Source organism: Amphiura filiformis, chromosome 11, assembly GCF_039555335.1.
Source record: "Amphiura filiformis chromosome 11, Afil_fr2py, whole genome shotgun sequence".
Classification (NCBI taxonomy): domain Eukaryota; kingdom Metazoa; phylum Echinodermata; class Ophiuroidea; order Amphilepidida; family Amphiuridae; genus Amphiura; species Amphiura filiformis.
The window spans coordinates 14,915,341-14,933,514 of record NC_092638.1 but is presented as its reverse complement, the minus strand read 5'-3'; the positions used below and the strand labels follow the sequence as shown (position 1 = coordinate 14,933,514).

Sequence of the window (18,174 nt, the reverse complement as noted above, 5' to 3'; positions counted from 1 at the left end):
AGAACTTTGGTAATAGGACTCGCTAAATATTTTAGGCGGCGAGGTAGGTACCAGGCAAAAGTCACACGGCTTGGTAGATGCGTCTTGGTTCACTCGTCTCGGCTAGTCTCTCAGATTGGTTGTTCCTCAGCTCTTCATCGTAGATTTGGCATTGGTATGGGCGCTAATAAAAAGCTCTCCATAGAACTAGAGGTTCGACCAGGGTCTTATTTAGGCTTTCAGACTCAGCCAAGCACGCATTTTATCACAAGACAATATAAACCACAATTTACTGATATTTAAGTTATTTATTACTTACTACATCTTCTTCATTCCGTATGAAACGTTATATAAAAACTAACAAGTGAACTAGGAGTAGAACAAACTCCATTATCAAAGTAATAATTAGCGAGAATTGTTCTCGCTCTAAACTAAGAAGTTGTGTCCAAGTCTTGACGCACACGGAGATTTTATAGAGAGATGTTATATCTCTGAGTGACGGCTACAAGCTACAACTCATGTTCCGTTTGCGTCTCCGTTACAAAAGACCATTGTGACGTTTTACGATAGTCTAACCGAAATGATACGAGAGAGTGATTTCTCACTCGGGGTGAATGACACCATAATTTGGATAAAATAAAATAAATGAAAATAGAAGGCACGGGATATAAAATAATATATCGCCACAACATGAGCATAAAATTTTATTTTTTTTATCAAGCCATCTTCCTTCGTGTCCAAAGGGGATTTATTATTATTTTGCAGAATATTATTTTCATGAATTGTATAATTATGACAACATCACTCTCGTCTTACTAAGGACAACACCCCCTAATATCACTCACAAAAATAAACAGTGCGTCAACGAGCTGTTATTCATAAAAATTTATTTGTAAATATTTAATGCCATAATAATTTAATATTACTCAAAATACCTAAATGCCAAAGACTCTCGAAATAGTAGGAAATACGTCATATTAACTAAAAAACGTATGAATATTAACTTCCGCTAAATGGAGCATGAAATAAGTAAATATTACTCCATTCACACTTTGTACCTTGTGTTGTTGAGTTATGTTTGGTGCATTTTAGCAAATCAGAGGCCTTTAACCGTTACCATGTTATGCATAGCGTAGCAACACACCTCTCTTCAAAAAACACACAAAAAAAACACACAAAAAAACAAACAAAAACAACAACTACAACTACATGCATCTTGGACTACAATATGCTATAAAAGACATATCGGCTGATATTTGATGAAGTTGCAAAAAAATCAAAATGGATGCATACATCCTCACCTCCTTAAATACTGGTTGATATGTGGATATTTCTATTAACACGTAAGGCCAGACTATAAGTACTGAAAGATGCATTTCAGTAATTTAAGTTATGATTCACGTAGCAATGAGTTAAACCAGGTTGCAAAAGATGCAGCCATACAACAAGATTCTCCTTTGACTCATTTTTCCTCACATTTTCTCCTTATTCCCTTTTAACCGTGAACATCAAGCTTGAATATAGACCTAACAACAACAACAACAACAACAACAACAACAAAAACAAAAACAAAAACAAAAAAACCAAAAAACAAACAATGAAAGCTGTTCAAAATGGACGCACACATCCTCACCCCTCAAAATACTGGCTGATATGTGCATATTTCTATTAACACGTAAGGCTACACTATAAGTACTGAAACATACTTTTCAGTAATTTAAGTTTAAATTATGATTCATGTAGCAATGAGTTAAACCAGGTTGAAAAAAAATGTAGCCATATCACAATATGTCTCCTTTTCATATTTTTTTCCACATTTTCTCCTCATTCCGTTTTAACCGTAAACATCAAGCTTCGCATAAAGCAAGTGTTGTATGATGTCGCATGCTAACAAACATCGTCTGCTATAACATAATACTGAAACATGCATTTCAGACATTTAAGTTCAAATTATTATTCACAGAGCAATGAGTTTTAAAAAAGACACCTAAGTTGCAACAAAATGCCCTTTCGGTTGTAAAAAAATAGCCACATCACAAACTTTATATCGTCACAATAATCGCCAAACAATGGTAATGTAACCAATCTAACTGAAACCATTATGTGTGTACATCTTGTCGTATTCATTAAGTTTTGTTTTGTTTTGGTTTGGTTTATTTCTTCTTTTGCCTGGGCTACTCCATCAGTGGATGTTTTAAGGGTAACCTCTGTTCTTCCATGAAGCCCAGGAGTCGCATTAAAATATTCATCAAGATACATTAAAATAATTAAACAAAATATTCAAATACAAGAATTATACAGAATCATGAATTTAAATGCCATATTATCATATCCATAAATACAATTTTAAAATATATCAGCAATATAGCACATCAAAATACAAATTTAAAATAGGAATGAAACAAATTTGAAACTAACAATATAAAAAGCAAACAAATTTATTAAATTCTTATGATTTATATTATAGGGGTGTGTTTGCGTAGTGTGTTTGGAAATACAGCATGGGTTTAAAAAAGTTATTATGAAACAGCACAAAAACACAACATTATAATATAAAACTGTAGGATTAAAAAAAACATAAACATTTCAGAAATTTAGGTTCCAATTATGATACACAAATAAGGTTGTAACAAATGTTTGCCGAATGATCAAGTTACATGTCGTCACAAACATTGGCAAACAAGCAAAGGTTCTAAAACAACATAGATGTCTTGTTGTATTGTTATGAGGATTATTTATCAGGTTTAAGGAATCAATTAATCAATGCTGATTATTTATGTGGCTATTCTCTATGCCCTGAAGTATTAAACCATTTTGCAAATATCTTGATCATATTCCTCTGTTTTGTATTTAATGCTTCTTCCATAGCAAAAAATATTTATCTTTTATTATGTATTTCTATTAACCAACACACACAAAAACCCACATAATTGTTGATTTTGATTACTGTCTTCTATAACAGCGTAACACTCCACTACATTTGGCTGCAGCAAATGGCTATGACAACTGCTACAAAATTCTCCTTGAAGCTGGTGCTGTTGTTAACACATTAGACGAAGATGTAAGTGATCACAATTCCATAGTGTCAAAATTAACGTCACTTGTTAAGAAAATTTGCCGCAGGGCGAACCATAAGAAAGTTTCATGTTGACGAAACCAACTTATCACTTGACAGGTAGAGGTACACAAGCTCTTCTCTTCATATCTTCCCAAGATATACTTCATCCCTTCCTTCTTTCTTCTTGTCGTCTTCATTATTCTTCACATTCTCTATTTATTCGTTTTAACCGTGTAAAGAAATGAAGCTTCGTACAAAGCGAATGGTGTATAATTTCGCTCAGATTAAGAAATTGTGGCGACTTTATCATATGAGGCAACACTACGAGGGGTGGTCAATAAGTTCCCGCAACTATGGTGTATCTCCGCTCATGCATGGCTTGGATGACTGTTACTTACACTAAATACAAGTTTGTACTTTTATCTTTTAAAATAAATATGTATTAGCGATGCTGAATACTTGATTACGTAATGACATTAGCATAAACACAGTAGTGTATGGGCACTGCCTGATTTATGGTGAAAAATAGTCAAGAAAAGCTTGCGCCAAATTGAGGTATTGTTACATAATTCCAAATATCTCGAGAATAAAAGTATGGAATCTGGCGCGGTTTTTGCAACTTTGTAGACCGATAACATAGAAATGATGCTGTACTCTTTTTATATCCATTTTTATTAAAGAAAAGGGATCGTGTTGAATATCTCCAATTTTGAGTAGGCTTTATCACCTATTGATCTTTACATAATAAGAGATAGAAATATTAATCGATGACAAAATTTAACAACTGGTACCTGGTTTGATTGGGTATCTACTGATTATTAAAAAGTGGTGAAATCACAAACATTTCTTTCTTAATAAACCTTTGTTTTCAAAAGGTCTTGTTTTTGTAATCAAAGTAGCACACCATAGAGAGGCTCTGGATTGAATAACAAATTTGAATTTCGAAAGGTGTGTCTAATTCTAGCATAAGACTTGGTATAGCAATTCACTCACACGGCTACTGTTCCGCAAACCTTGTATTAGTCATATTTTAGTGGGTTTTTTTGATGAAATTTTACTTTTTTCATACATTTTTGGTACTTTCAATCATGCGTACCATCCACGCATGCGCACATTTCTATTTTTATTGCAACAAATTCTATTGTCCTGACTATGATCTCTCATACCATACCAATAATCATATTTGTTTTTGTTTTATTTAAACCAAAAATAAGGCTTGTAAATTGCTTTGTTCCTTACTTCTGCTTCTTTTTATTACACGTTCCTCAACAACAATTCAAATTTCGCGCCAATGTTGACAATCGTCAGTGTACATATGGCAATGACTTTATGCAAATGAGATTACGTAATTAAAGGTACTCTGATACTAATTGTTATGTGTTTTGAAAGACAAAGGTACAAACTTTATTGATCGTAAGTAACAGTCGTCTAAGTCATGCATGAGCGGAGATAAATAATGGTTGCGGGATATTATTGACCAACCCTCGTATAAGTACGGACATATGCATTTCAGAAATTAAAGTACAACTTATGATGCACAATTCAATTATTTGAAACTTGATTGAAACAAAATGTTCTTTCGGTTTAAAAATTTAGCCATATGATAAACTATACATGTATATCGTAACAATCATTGCCAAATAATGATAATAAAACAATTCTAACTGAAGCAATTAAGTTTAATGAATCAGTTAAAGCTAATCCATACGCACTGATTCATGGGGTTGGTGAAGTCTACTGATGCTTATGTTTAAACAAATTATTGTACGTGATAAAATGACAACAAAAAAATCCGGTGAAAATCCATATTTAATGTTGGCTTCTTCCATAGATGAAAAAATTATTTAAATTTATTGACCGTCCAGGGACTTACAAATGTTTGAAAGATATGAAGAAAAGTAAAAAACATTATACAGACCTGTTTTGGTATTGATGGGAATGTTGATTATTTTCTTTTCTTAAACAGGGTAAGACTGCATTATTACACTGGGCTGCATATAATGGCCATGACAACTACTGCAGGAGTCTCCTTGAAGCTGGCGCTGTTGTTGACGCATTGGGCAGAGGTGTAAGTGATCACATTTCTATGGTTTGAAAATTAATGTCACCATTTAACTACGACAAGAACCTACCAATTCTGGTTCTGGTTGGATACTGCCTAACGCCCCTGAAAGGGGTCAAACAAGCAGTTGGTGCTAGGCTGCTGTTCTTAGTTGTTGGTTGCTTTTCTTGTGTAATATTGTAGTAATTCTTCTTTAAACTTTTTCTTGTCCGGAGTAGATGTTATGGTTGGAGGTAAATTGTTCCAGTCAACAGTGGTACGTGGAATAAATGAGTATTTCAGGCAGTTCTTGGATGTTTGAAATTGTATGAATTTGCTATGTCTGGATGAGCGTCGGACTGGGTGCACGATGTTTTCCAGTGGAATGGCGAGGTGACCTGTTAGCGATTGGTGGAAGATGGTGACTCTTGTAGCCTTCCTGCGTGTTTCTAACAGGTCCCAGTCTAGACTTTCTTTCATTGATGTTACACTACTCAGCCTTTCGTAGTCACTACATACAAATCTTGCGCTTCTGTTCTGCACTGCTTCTATCTTTTGTGTGAGTTCTTTCGTGTGTGGATCCCAAACGGACCCACAATACTCCAGACGTGGTCTTACTAGAGATTTATATGCCAGGTTTTTAATTTCTTTTGAGCAGGAGTACAAATTTCTTTTTATGAACCCTAGAGTTCTATTTGCCTTTGATACCATACTATTGATAGGTAGAGCTGCACCAAAAGCTCCTCTTCATATCTTCCAAAGATATAATTTCTCCCTTCTCCTCGTCCTCATTCTTCTTCACATTCTCTCCTTATTCCTTTGTAACCGTGTAAAGAAATAAAGCTTCGGAAAAAGCGAATGTTGTATGATTTCGCTCAGACTAACAAACTGTGGCGACTTTAACATATGAGGCTACGCTAAGTACGGAAATATACTTTTCAGAAATCTAAGTTCAAATTACCAAGCACATAGTAGGCCAGTTTAGTTAAAACTAGATTGGAACAAAATTTTCTTTCGGTATAAAACAAAATCATGAATCAGGCACAATTTCAAAATATATAACCAATATATAATTGATAATATTCTTACTAATAATGATGGTGCTGTAAATAATGCCCTTTTTACGAGTATAACTATGAAAAAATATAAGTGCAATAACAGAAGAGAACCAAGGCTTCCTTGGATAAGCAGAGGCTTACACAAAAGCATAAATACTAAAAATAAGTTGTATAAGAGGTTATGTACAGAAGCCATGTAATGAAAGGCTTAATACATTCAAGAAATTCAAGAAATACAGAAACAAATTAAACAGTTTAATACGAAAATCGAAAAGAGAGTATTACAAAAGGAAATTTGAAACAGTAAAGCATAATTTACGAAAAACTTGGAAAACAATCAATAATATCATTGGACGTAATGAGAAAAGTAACATTCAAACTCAATTCACAAGTACACAAGGTCATGTGATCTCTAATCCTCAAATGATTTCCGACGAATTTAATGATTTTTTTTTTTACAAGCATTGGGCCAAAATTACCATCCACAATAGTTACAGATGGGAAGAACTATTATGATTACTTGACAACACCATCAAGTAATAACATGTATATGAAACTAGTTGTAAAAGAGGAAATTGTATAAAAGGTTCAACCAACATAAAAGTGCCGGTCATGATGATACAAGCAATTTTGTTGTCAAAAGGATAGCAAACGAAATATCAATACCTCTCACTGTAATTTTTAATATTTCCATTACTACTGGAAAAGTCCCTGATGAATTGAAGATTGCAAAAGTAATCCCTATCTATAAGAAGGATAGTCATGACGTGTTCTCCAACTATCGACCTGTCTCTGTTCTTCCATGTTTTTCAAAGATTCTTGAAAGACTAGTGCTCAACAGATGCATGAATTACATTAATAAATACAATATTTTAAATGAAAAACAATTTGGTTTTAGGTCTAATCATTCTACGTATATGGAAATTTTGAATTAGTTGATAAAATCAGTACTTCACTTGAAAATAATGAAACTACAGCAGGAATATTTTAAGATTTGTCTAAAGCCTTCGACACAATTGATCACAGCTTCTTGTTATACAAGTTAGAGTATTATGGGTTCAGGGGAAATGTATTAAATTGGTTTACAGATTATTTGTACAATAGGAAACAATACGTATATTACAATTCATGTAAATCCAGCTATATGAGCATTTGATGTGGTGTACCTCAGGGGTCGATTTTAAGCCCATGACTATTCATACTGTATGTTAATGATATTATAAATATTCCATCTGTTCTAGAATTTGTTTTGTTTGCAGACGACACTACTATTACCTATTCATATCCAGATATGTGACCATCCTCCACAACTGAGCCCGGATGTCGCCAGTGCCACTATTGAGATATGCTCCATCGAACTTAACAATAAACAATAGGAAACACAGGGTTTATTGACTGTTTTATTGATTTTTCACTACTTAAATGTCAAATACTATAGACATGATAAACATTATTTTAAAGCTAAGTACAAGCAGAATATGGAGGTTGAATAGATCAAAAATGATGATTGGCGACTTCAGGGCTCAGTTGTGCTGAGGGGTCACATATTATATCTAAATTTGATCTCATTAACAAGGAACTAGAAGAGGTCAATAATTGGTTTAAAGCAAATAAGCTGTCTGTAAATGCAAACAAGACAAATTACATGATGTCGTAAAACATGTATTTATAATGATAGTGTTAACATTGTATTGGATAGCACGAATTTCGAAAGAGTTAAAAAAGCTAAATTTCTTGGAGTAACAATTGACGAGAACAGTTACTTGACATGGAAAAATCATATTGATAACATTGCAAACAAGATATTCCTGAAAAAATTGGTGTTAGTTCCAATTTACAATGTAATTATTATTTGAATGTAATGTTAAAGATGGAATTGCATGAGAAGTTTTGCACTGACAGGTCCATTTAGTGGTAGTTCATCTATCATTAAATAATTATACACTTACATACGTGTTTTGGCGCAGCGTCAGCCTTCTATTTCTAGCTTATTCTTCAAATTTTTTCACAGGACGAAGATGGCGAATTATATCACTATCGCGTCTGACGTCATCTGTCAAAACAAACTTGAACACGGTTTGTTTACAAGTGTCGTGATGATGACTTGCTGAACGCGGTGGTATAACCGGGCGCCGTATTGTTAATTTTGCACTTTCAAACATAGAAAACCATCTCAAAAATTAGGTCTTTATAGTAGGAAACTTTCTTTCGCGTCAACAATGCCTAGAAAAGTTGCTTTTTGCCTTGTTAAAGTACGTAATTTTTCCCCATTTTCTGCTATTCAGCATGGAAGCATGTCGCTTCGGACCCAAACCAAAACTGACACAAAATTTTTTATTTTTTTAAAGTAAAAAACAAACGTTAAAAAATTCTCTCTTTTACAGTGAAGCTATGCAATTTGATTAGGGGAAATTTATTCCAGAGGGAGTAGGCCTATGTAAATTAAATGGAACAGCCATTTCAGAGGGAGTATGTAAATTAAATGGAACAGCTATTTTGGGGCCATTATTTCAGAGGGAGTATGTAAATTAAATGGAACAGCCAAGGGCCAATGGGTATGTAATTTACTGGAACAGCCTAATTGATATCGATATCAATATTGACGTCACAGATTCGATTTGTCACATGATCGTCAAAGCTGTATTAGAAGGTGTCAGTTCTCCAGGAACTGACACAAAAACATGTCAAAGGGTATAGGAATCATTAACAAAATTAAACATTTCGTACCTGAGCATATTCTATATTCATTATATTGTTTACAAGTTTTTTACAAGCCGACGACGAACGTCGGCTTGTTCTGTCTTACTCTAATTCTTACAAGCCGACGTCAAACGTCGGCTTGTGCTGTCTCTTCTCAATTCTTCTTTCTTCTTCTTTCTTCTTCTTCTTCTTTCTTCTGGCAACCGCAATCAACTGCATCTAGCTCTATTGACTTTGACCTGGCTTTGACCTTTGACCTTGACCTTATGGTCAAAAATGTTGATTTCACAAAAAATGCTACTCCTTCCACAAATTACATGCAATGATCATGTGACTCATGCATATGAATCAACGTTAACCAGTGCTCAAAACTTGTAAACAGATTTGAGGTCAAAGGTCATTAAGGGGTCATTTCCGGTCAAAGTCTGAAAAATGTGTAAAAAATATTCAAAAAATCACTGTCTTTAGAAATTACATAGCAGATAGTCGCCATTAGCACACATGCATTGCTACTAGCCAGGGTCTTTAGGATGCCTACAGTTTTGGGGTCAAAGGTCATTAAGGGGTTACTTCCGGTCAAAAACCAAAATTATCAAAAATGTTCAAAAAGTTTTTATCTCAAAATGTAAACAGACCAGAATAATATAACCATCATACATGAATCAGTGTTCCCTGATGTATGCATGGTATTTTTATTTTGGGGTCAAAGGTCATTAAGGGGTCACTTCCTGTTTTTAGCTGAATAACTTCAAGAATTTTTATCTCAAAAACAGAACATGTTAGAATTTTTTAATTAAAATTTGAACAATACATTTTGTCGGTGTACATAAGGTTTTTTTTTCATTGAGGTCAAAGGTCATTAAGGGGGGGTCAAAAGGTCAATCAAAATTTTAAAAAAATCAAAATCCATGTATAAGTTCCGATTAAGCTGAAATTCACCAGGAATATTTCTTATGACATCCTAAGCACACTGCAAGAGCAGTTGACCCCATCCGTAACCCAGGGGTCAAGTTATAGGGGTCAAATTGCGGCTTGTACTCAGCGTCTGTTGACTCTAGTTTCTTACAAGCCGACGACGAATGTCGGCTTGTTATGTCAGGCGGATTTATCCGCCTGATATACTGTGAAGCTCCTAAATCTTCTTCTTTCTTTCTTTCTTTCTTTCTTTTTCTTCTTTAGTAGAACCAAAATTGCTACTAGTGCCAGACGCTTGGACCAATGTTGACCAAACTTGGCCACAAGAAGCACTGACCCAAGCTTAATATAACTTCTACACAGATAGGGGTCAAAGGTCATGTAAGGGTTATTAGGGGTCATTTTGTGAAAATCTTAAAAATGCTACTGCTCCTTTAAATGACATGCTATGACCACCAAACATGGTCAGCAAGAACCGCTGGCCCAAGCTTCAAATAAGTTGTACCACAGATTGGGGTCAAAGTTCATGTAAGGCTTAATAGGGTCATTTTGTGAAAATATTTGCGTGAAATGTAATGAAGCAGCTATCATTAGAGGCAGCAACCTTGTGCAGGGAAACAGCTATTTGATAACAAGAGATAAGCATATAGTTTCGTTGCATGCTTGGGCATGTCTACTGGTGTGGTTTTAAGTTACCAGGAAAATTAACAGTAAATATTGTGCTGCTATTTTGATAATAAAAGAGGTAAGAGTTGTTAGGTTTGGAAATTATGCTATCCCATGATGCATTTATGAAAATACACACTAAAGGTTTGGAAATGATGCTATCCCATGATGCATTTATGAAAATACACACTAAAGGTATGTGATAAATGCTACATGTATAGTTGCTTGTGCGGTGGGGATGGTGGTCAAATTATATTCCTTCCCATGATGCATTTATGAAAATCAATACATACACACTAAGGCTATATGGTAAATGCTATATAGCAATAATGGTGAATACCAGTACTCGGGTTTGTGGGGGGGGGGCAAATTTTGAAATTTGTCCGATTGGGCTAAAACTTATATATAATAATCATAAGGGGATCATGAAACATCAGCTATGGTCATCCAAGGTCAAATGTTACAGTTGCTCCGATCTTGCAGTAACTATGGGGAAATGATCCCTGACACTTGGGGAGTATGTAACCGGAAAGGTCATGTGAGGTCAAAGGTCAGGTCAAATTTAAAGTTGCTCCGATAGTGCTGTAACTTCAGGAAAATGATCCCTGACAATTGGGGAGTATGAAACCACAAAGGTCATGCGAGGTCAAAGGTCAGGTCAAATTTAAAGTTGCTCCGATCGGGCTGTAACTCGGGGTAAATGATCTCTGACACTTGAGGAGTATAAAACCGCAAAGGTCAACTGAGGTCAAAGGTCAGGTCAAATTTAAAGTTGCTCCGATTGGCCTGTAACTCAGGGAAACCAATTTCTGACACTTCATGAGTATAAAACTAAAAAGGTCATGCAAGGTCAAAGGTCAGGTCAAATTTAAAGTTGCTCCGATTGGGCTGTAACTTAGGGAAAATGATCCCCGACACTTGGGGAGTATGAAACCAATAAGGTCATCTGAGGTCAAAGGTCAGGTCAAAATAAATATTGCTCCGATCAGGCTGTAACAACTTGCGGAAATGATCCCTGACACTTGGGGAGTATAAAACCGTAAAGGTCATCCAAGGTTACAGGACAGGAAAGGTCAAATGAGGTCAAATGTTAAAATAGGCCCGATTGGGCTTAAATGTGATGCAAATTATCCTTGATTTGAGATAGCATGAGTAGTCAACTCACGTTTACCCGAGGTCAAAGGTCAAATGAGGTCAATCAGAAGTCATCGCCTGACATTCGTGGCTCGTGAGCCACAGTAGCTCTAGTTCTGTCTCTTCTCAATTCTTCTTTCTTTCTTTACCTAGCCGGGACACCGGCTAGGTCTTGAAATGCTACCGGATCTTTCTTTCTTCTGGCAACAAATTTCAAAATGCTTCTTCTCTTACATGTTACATGCTACAATGACGTCACTTGCACATATGCATTGTCTATATCCAGTGTCTATAGGGTGTTCACAGATTTGGGGTCAAAGGTCATTTAGGGGTCATTTCCGGTATAATACCATATATCTTCAAAATGCTTCTTCTTCCACAAATTACATGTGATGGTGACATGCTTAGGTCATGTGACTAGACTTTGGTTGGTGTCTATAGGGTGTTCACAGATAAGGGGTCAAAGGTCATTAAGGGGGTCATTTCTGGTCAGAATGCTAAAAATATTCAAAAAATCACTGTTTTTACAAATTACATAGCAGAGTATTGTCATTAGCACACATGCATTGCTACTAATAAAGGTCTTTGGGGTGTCTACAGTTTCGGGGTCAAAGGTCATTAAGGGGTCGCTTCCGGTCAAAAAACCAAAAATCATAAAATATGTTCATTTTTTAAATCTCAAAACGTAACCAGACCAGAGTGACATAAACTTCATATATGCATTAGTGTTACCTGATGCATGCACGGTATTTTTATTTTTTTGGTCAAAGGTCATTTAGATGTCATTTCCGGTTTTAAGCTAAATAACTTCAAGAATTTTTATCTCTATAACTAAGCATAGTAGATTTTTTTAATTTAAACTGTAACAATGCATTTTTGTGGTGTACATAAGGTTTTTTTTATATTGGGGTCAAATGTCATTAAAGAGGTCAAAACGTCAAATTTGCAAAAAATGTTTAAAATTACGGAAAAGTAGCTGTATCTCAGCCTATGGAAGACGGATAAAGCCCCTACATGCTACAGTGATGCACCATTAATGGTGTGAGACGTCCATAAACTTTAAGACAGGCATTTCCGGCTCCGGCTAGGTCCAGATCTGTAACCAGATCTAGTTCTTTCTTTCTTTCTTTCTTCTTCTGGCAACCGCAATCAACTGCATGTAGCTCCGCAAGGAATTGGCAGATTTCAACCAAACTTGACCCAAAAGACCACTGGGCTAGGCCAAACATTCCATTTGACTTTGACCTTGCTGTGACCTTTGACCTAGCTATAATGGTCAAAAATGTGATTTCACAAAAAATGCTACTCCTTCCACAAATTTAATGCGATGAGAACATGGTTATATCATGTGACTTGACTTTAGTCGGTGTCTATAGGGTGTGCTCAGATAAGGGGTCAAAGGTCATTAAGGGTCATTTCCGGTCAAAGTCTAAAAATATTCAAAAAATCACTGTCTTTACAAATTACATAGCAGAAAGTCGCCATTAGCACACATGCATCACTACTAGCTAGGGTCTTTAGGATGCCTACAGTTTTGGGGTCAAAGGTCATTAAGGGGTTACTTCCGGTCAAAAACCAAAATTATCACAAATGTTCAAAACATTTTTATCTCAAAATGTAAACAGACCAGAATAATATAACCAACATACATGAATTAGTGTTCCCTGATGTATGCATGGTATTTTTATTTTGGGGGTCAAAGGTCATTAAGGGGTCACTTCCTGTTTTTAGCTGAATAACTTCAAGAATTTTTATCTCAAGAATTGAACATGTTAGAATTTTTTAATTAAAATTGGAACAATGCATTTTGTCGATGTACATATGGTTTTTTTTTCATTGAGGTCAAAGGTCATTAAGGGCGTCAAAAGGTCAATCAAAAATGTTCAAAAATCAAAATCCATGTATAAGTTCCGATTAAGCTGAAATTCACCAGGAATATTTCTTATGACATCCTAAGCACAATGCAAGAGCAGTTGACCCCATCCGTAACCCAGGGTCAAGTTATAGGGTCAAATTGCGGCTTGTATTCAGCGTCTGTTGACTCTAGTTCTTTCTTCTTCTTCTGGCAACTCGTGACATTTCGCGTGACTTGCCACGTTTCGCCCTAGCTCTCTTATGCTTCGACAGATTTCAACCATACTTGAGCCAAATGACCACTGGACTAGGCCAAACCTTACATTTGACTTTGACCTCGCTGTGACCTTTGACCTTGACCTTATGGTCAAAAATGTTGATTTCACAAAAATGCTACTCCTTCCACAAATTACATGCAATGATCATGTGACTCATGCATATGAATCAACGTTAACCAGTGCTCAAAACTTGTAAACAGATTTGAGGTCAAAGGTCATTAAGGGGTCATTTCCGGTAAAAGTCTGAAAAATTTGTAAAAATATTCAAAAAATCACTGTCTTTACAAATTACATAGCAGAGAGTCGCCATTAACACACATGCATCGCTACTAGCCAGGGTCTTTAGGATGCCTACAGTTTTGGGGTCAAAGGTCATTAAGGGGTTACTTCCGGTCAAAAACTAAAATTATCAAAAATGTTCAAAAAAATTGTATCTCTTAATGTAAACAGACCAGAGTAATATAACCATCATACATGAATCAGTGCTACCTGATGTATGCATGGTATTTTTATTTTGGGGGTCAAAGGTCATTAAGGGGTCACTTCCTGTTTTTAGCTAAATAACTCAACAACTAAACATAGTAGAATTTTTTAATTAAAATTGGAACAATGCATTTTGTCGGTGTACGTAAGGTTTTTTTTCCATTGAAGTCAAAGCTCATTAAGGGGGTCAAAAGGTAAATCAAAAATTAAAAAAAAAATCAAAATCCATGTATAAGTTCCGATTAAGCTGAAATTCACCAGGAATCTTTCTTATGACATCCTAAGCACAATGCAAGAGCAGTTGACCCCATCCGTGACCAAAGGGTCAAGTTATAGGGGTCAAAGGTCAAATTTCGAAATTGGTCCAATCGAGCTCAAATTCAACAGAAATTATTCTTACGACATGTTAAAAATATTTATGACCCCAAAGGTCAAAGTTTAGGGGTCAAAGGTCAAATTTCTAAATTGCTAAAACTTGACCCATTAAGGGTAGACGAGGTATTGTTGGTCGAAGCAACCTAAAAATCGATTTTCATTATCTAGATCAATATATTATTGAGAATTAACACCTTGATGTTTTGCAAATGTTCAATCTACAAATCGTATACTTTGCAAACTTGCTTAATTTATTGTTGTTAATTAGTTATGTACGTTTTACAAAAGTGTTGTTGTTTCAGCCCTCTTTACAACGTAACTCAAGAACCACAGCACCTATAAAAGTATATCTGTGATGTTTTAATTCTTCTACACGCTCGCTATGAATTGAGCAATGCAGTTTTTGCCAAAGCCCACTACCATTCGTAAGATGCTGTGAACTACCAAATCACAACAGTTTAAAATAATTAATAACCTTAACAGGTCGGCTTGTGTGTCATGTCTCGCATGACTTTCTATATAGCTCTTGTTTACAATTTTTTTACAAGTTTTATTTGTCTCTATGCCACCAAAACATTTGGTATAAGAGAGTTACAATAAGACATAATTATCATAACCTACAATATCATACAATATAACAAAAGTGTCCAAAAACATATATAGACCTATAATAATTGCAATGACATCTATATCAGAATATGAGTCAATTAAAAGTTTTCATAATACAATGACAAAACATTACAAGTTTTGATAACTCATTACCTCTCTGACTGTTAAAAAGAGTGTTCATTTTGAGAGTGTTTGGTCTGAAGATGTAAGACTGTTTTAGGAACAGCTTCCTCTCTTCAGCCAGAGACGGACATTGGAAAAGATAGTGGAACTCGTCCCCAAGTTGAGCATTTGTACACAAAGGGCATATTCTATTTTGCCGTTCAATGCCCTGGTAACGCCCTGTAACGATCGGTATTTTACTGTTATTACATCTAAATCTACAGAGTCTGATACGGTCGCGTTGGTTGAGGATGGTGAGATATTCTTCAAACTGAAGCTCTGTCTTAAAAATTCTGTAATTAGTACAAGAACTTTTGGCATTTACTTCAGCATTCCATTGTTGTCTAGAGATATCGACAAGCCTTTGACCAATAGTATTCTTAAGCCAAGATTGATTAACCATTTCTAAATCCATGCTCCATAGATATGAGAGACCAGTGTTGTCAAGAACAGACTTAAGTTTTGTCAGCCACGCTGATTGATAAATTCCCTTGTCATATAAAGCTCGTGTCAGCCTGTACACCATGCTTGAAAGCTTGCTGTGTTTACTATTGGCTAGTTTATACCAAAACATGACCATTCTTTTGTCGATAACAGTACTCATTCCACACCTTCCCAATTCACCATATACAATACAATTTGTAGTATTGCGTTTGAGTCTTAAAATTTGTTTAAAAAACTTCAAATAGAGTTGTTCAATTTCAGAAATGTCACCAACCGCCAAAATCTCACACAACCATAGAGAAGAATAGGTTGGACAAGTTGATCAAACAGCTCAAGTTGAATATCAATAGGAAGGTCGAGTTTGTTAGCTTTTGAAATCAAACTAAACATTGCTCGTCTTGCCTGAGTAATCTGTTTGTTAATGGACTTCTTAACATTGTTGTTGTAGTTAAACCTAATTCCAAGATAGTCAAAGTTGTCCACATTTTCAATTAAGTCCTTACCAAATTTGAAGTTACAACACTTTCTCACTTTGCCGCGTGAAAACACAACTATCTTCGTCTTGCTAGTATTAACAGTAAGATGCCATGCTTGGCAATAGTCATAAACGGCGTTTAAAGCACATTGAAGTTCGAGTTCGGATTCTGCATAAACGATTGTGTCATCGGCATAGAGAAGTGTAAATAACTTCAAAAATACTTCTACATCATCATCACTTAGATGGGTTCTTATATCCTTCTCAATATCTGCAAGTCCCTTAAAATATTTGCTTATGAAAAGTTCAAAATCATTTAAATACATTGCAAATAAAAGTGGAGATCAGTTTTCACCCTGTCTTACGCCCATATTACAATTGAAATAATCAGACTTTTCATTGCCATTCATAATACACGATTTAGCATTACTATACATGTTGTAAATAACCGTAATGATCTTTCCATTGATACCGTTTGAAATAAGTTTCAACCAGAGAGACGTTCTGTCAATAAGGTCAAACGCCTTTTTTGTAATCAATGAAAGCACAGTATACCCGTTTTCTCTTATGAAGATACAGATCTATAATAGAGTATAAAGTGAAGACATGATCTGTAGTTGCATATTATTCACGAAATCCTGCCTGTTCCTCACCAAGAATCCCAGCAGCTTCGATATAATTGGATAGTCTACTATTAATAACGGAAGTAAAAAGTTTTCCCACGCAGCTCAGCAAAGTTATACTTCTGTAGTTATCTGGATCATCTGAAGAGCCTTTGTTTTTAAAGATAGGCTTGATAATGCCCTTTGTCCAATCACTTGGAACTATACCAGTGTTAAGAATCAAGTTGAAATATTGGCAAATGATAGTGATCAAATCATCCTAGCTGTTTTTCAGAAGTTCATTAGTGAGAAAATCAATTCCAGCGGATTTGTTGTTTTTCAATTTCTTGATTTGATCACGAATTTCAACCTCTTCAACGGGCCTGTTAATTTCATCATTAATACCATGGTCTATTGACCGCGGGTCGAAATTCTTATCAGAGTGACAACCTTCCTGTGAGTCGTCGTTAAGTTTACTGAAATGGCTGAAAAACTCCGATATTCCAATGTTCCCTGTCTTAACATCTTTCTTTGCTGCGTTATCAAGGAGTTTCCAGTATTCTCTTGGACTGGAGGTTTTCAGATTACGCAGATTTTCCTGAAATTCATTTACATACTTTTGTTTTGCATTCCTGATACATCTTTTATAAACTATAAGCTCTTTTCACGAAGTTCGTCCTTAAGGGCCTTCTGACCTTTAAGTTTCTTGAATTTTCTTTTGATTTTAAAATAGTCACTTCTTAATTCATGACAGTTTTGTAAACCATGGTTTGGTAGAGCTTTTTCGTTTGGATCCATCATGTCCAATGTGACTTTTAGTCCTCTTCAGATTTGTAGTAAGCCCCGCATCTATGGCAGATTTGATATACGTTTGACAAATTGCGTTAGTCAAATTATCCACGTCAACTTGGCTAGCTCTATCACAATCAAAATTGTCAATTACTGTAGCTAAATGTTCAATTTCAGAATTATTAAAATTATCCTTGTACTTAACTGACATTGACCTATCCCAGCCTTTCAGGTTGAATAAAATAAATAAACATATGAATGAATATTTTATTCCCTGGATTATTTTTGTTGGGACAAAATAATGATATAGTTTGACGCTTTGAAATACAGTTATGTTAATCATAATAAAGTTACAAAGTTAAAAAATAATATTGAAATATTGTAAAATCAAACTTTTCCCCTCATAAGTTGTATCAAAACAACATATTGAGGAAATTGATATGACAGATTTTTAAACTTTGATATGGATAGATACCCCAGCCCTGTTGTCTCACCAGAGAAGATGAGCAGAAGTCTTTCTATCTGATGATAAAAAAAACTCTAGGTATGATT

General features: G+C 35.1%; 1 protein-coding gene across 1 annotated transcript; it reads right to left on the bottom strand.

Annotated features, from left to right (window-relative positions):
* Positions 1–5,246: 5,246 nt before the first annotated feature.
* Positions 5,247–5,789, bottom strand: LOC140163501 (uncharacterized). Its single transcript, XM_072186815.1, has one exon. The coding sequence runs from the start codon at positions 5,787–5,789 to the stop codon at positions 5,247–5,249; it is 543 nt and encodes a 180-aa protein (XP_072042916.1).
* Between the last annotated feature and the right edge of the window lie 12,385 nt (positions 5,790–18,174).

Coding starts and splice junctions, on each gene's coding strand:
- LOC140163501 (XM_072186815.1), bottom strand. CDS start 5,789: ATGGTATCAAAGGCAAATAGAACTCTAGGGTTCATAAAAAGAAATTTG.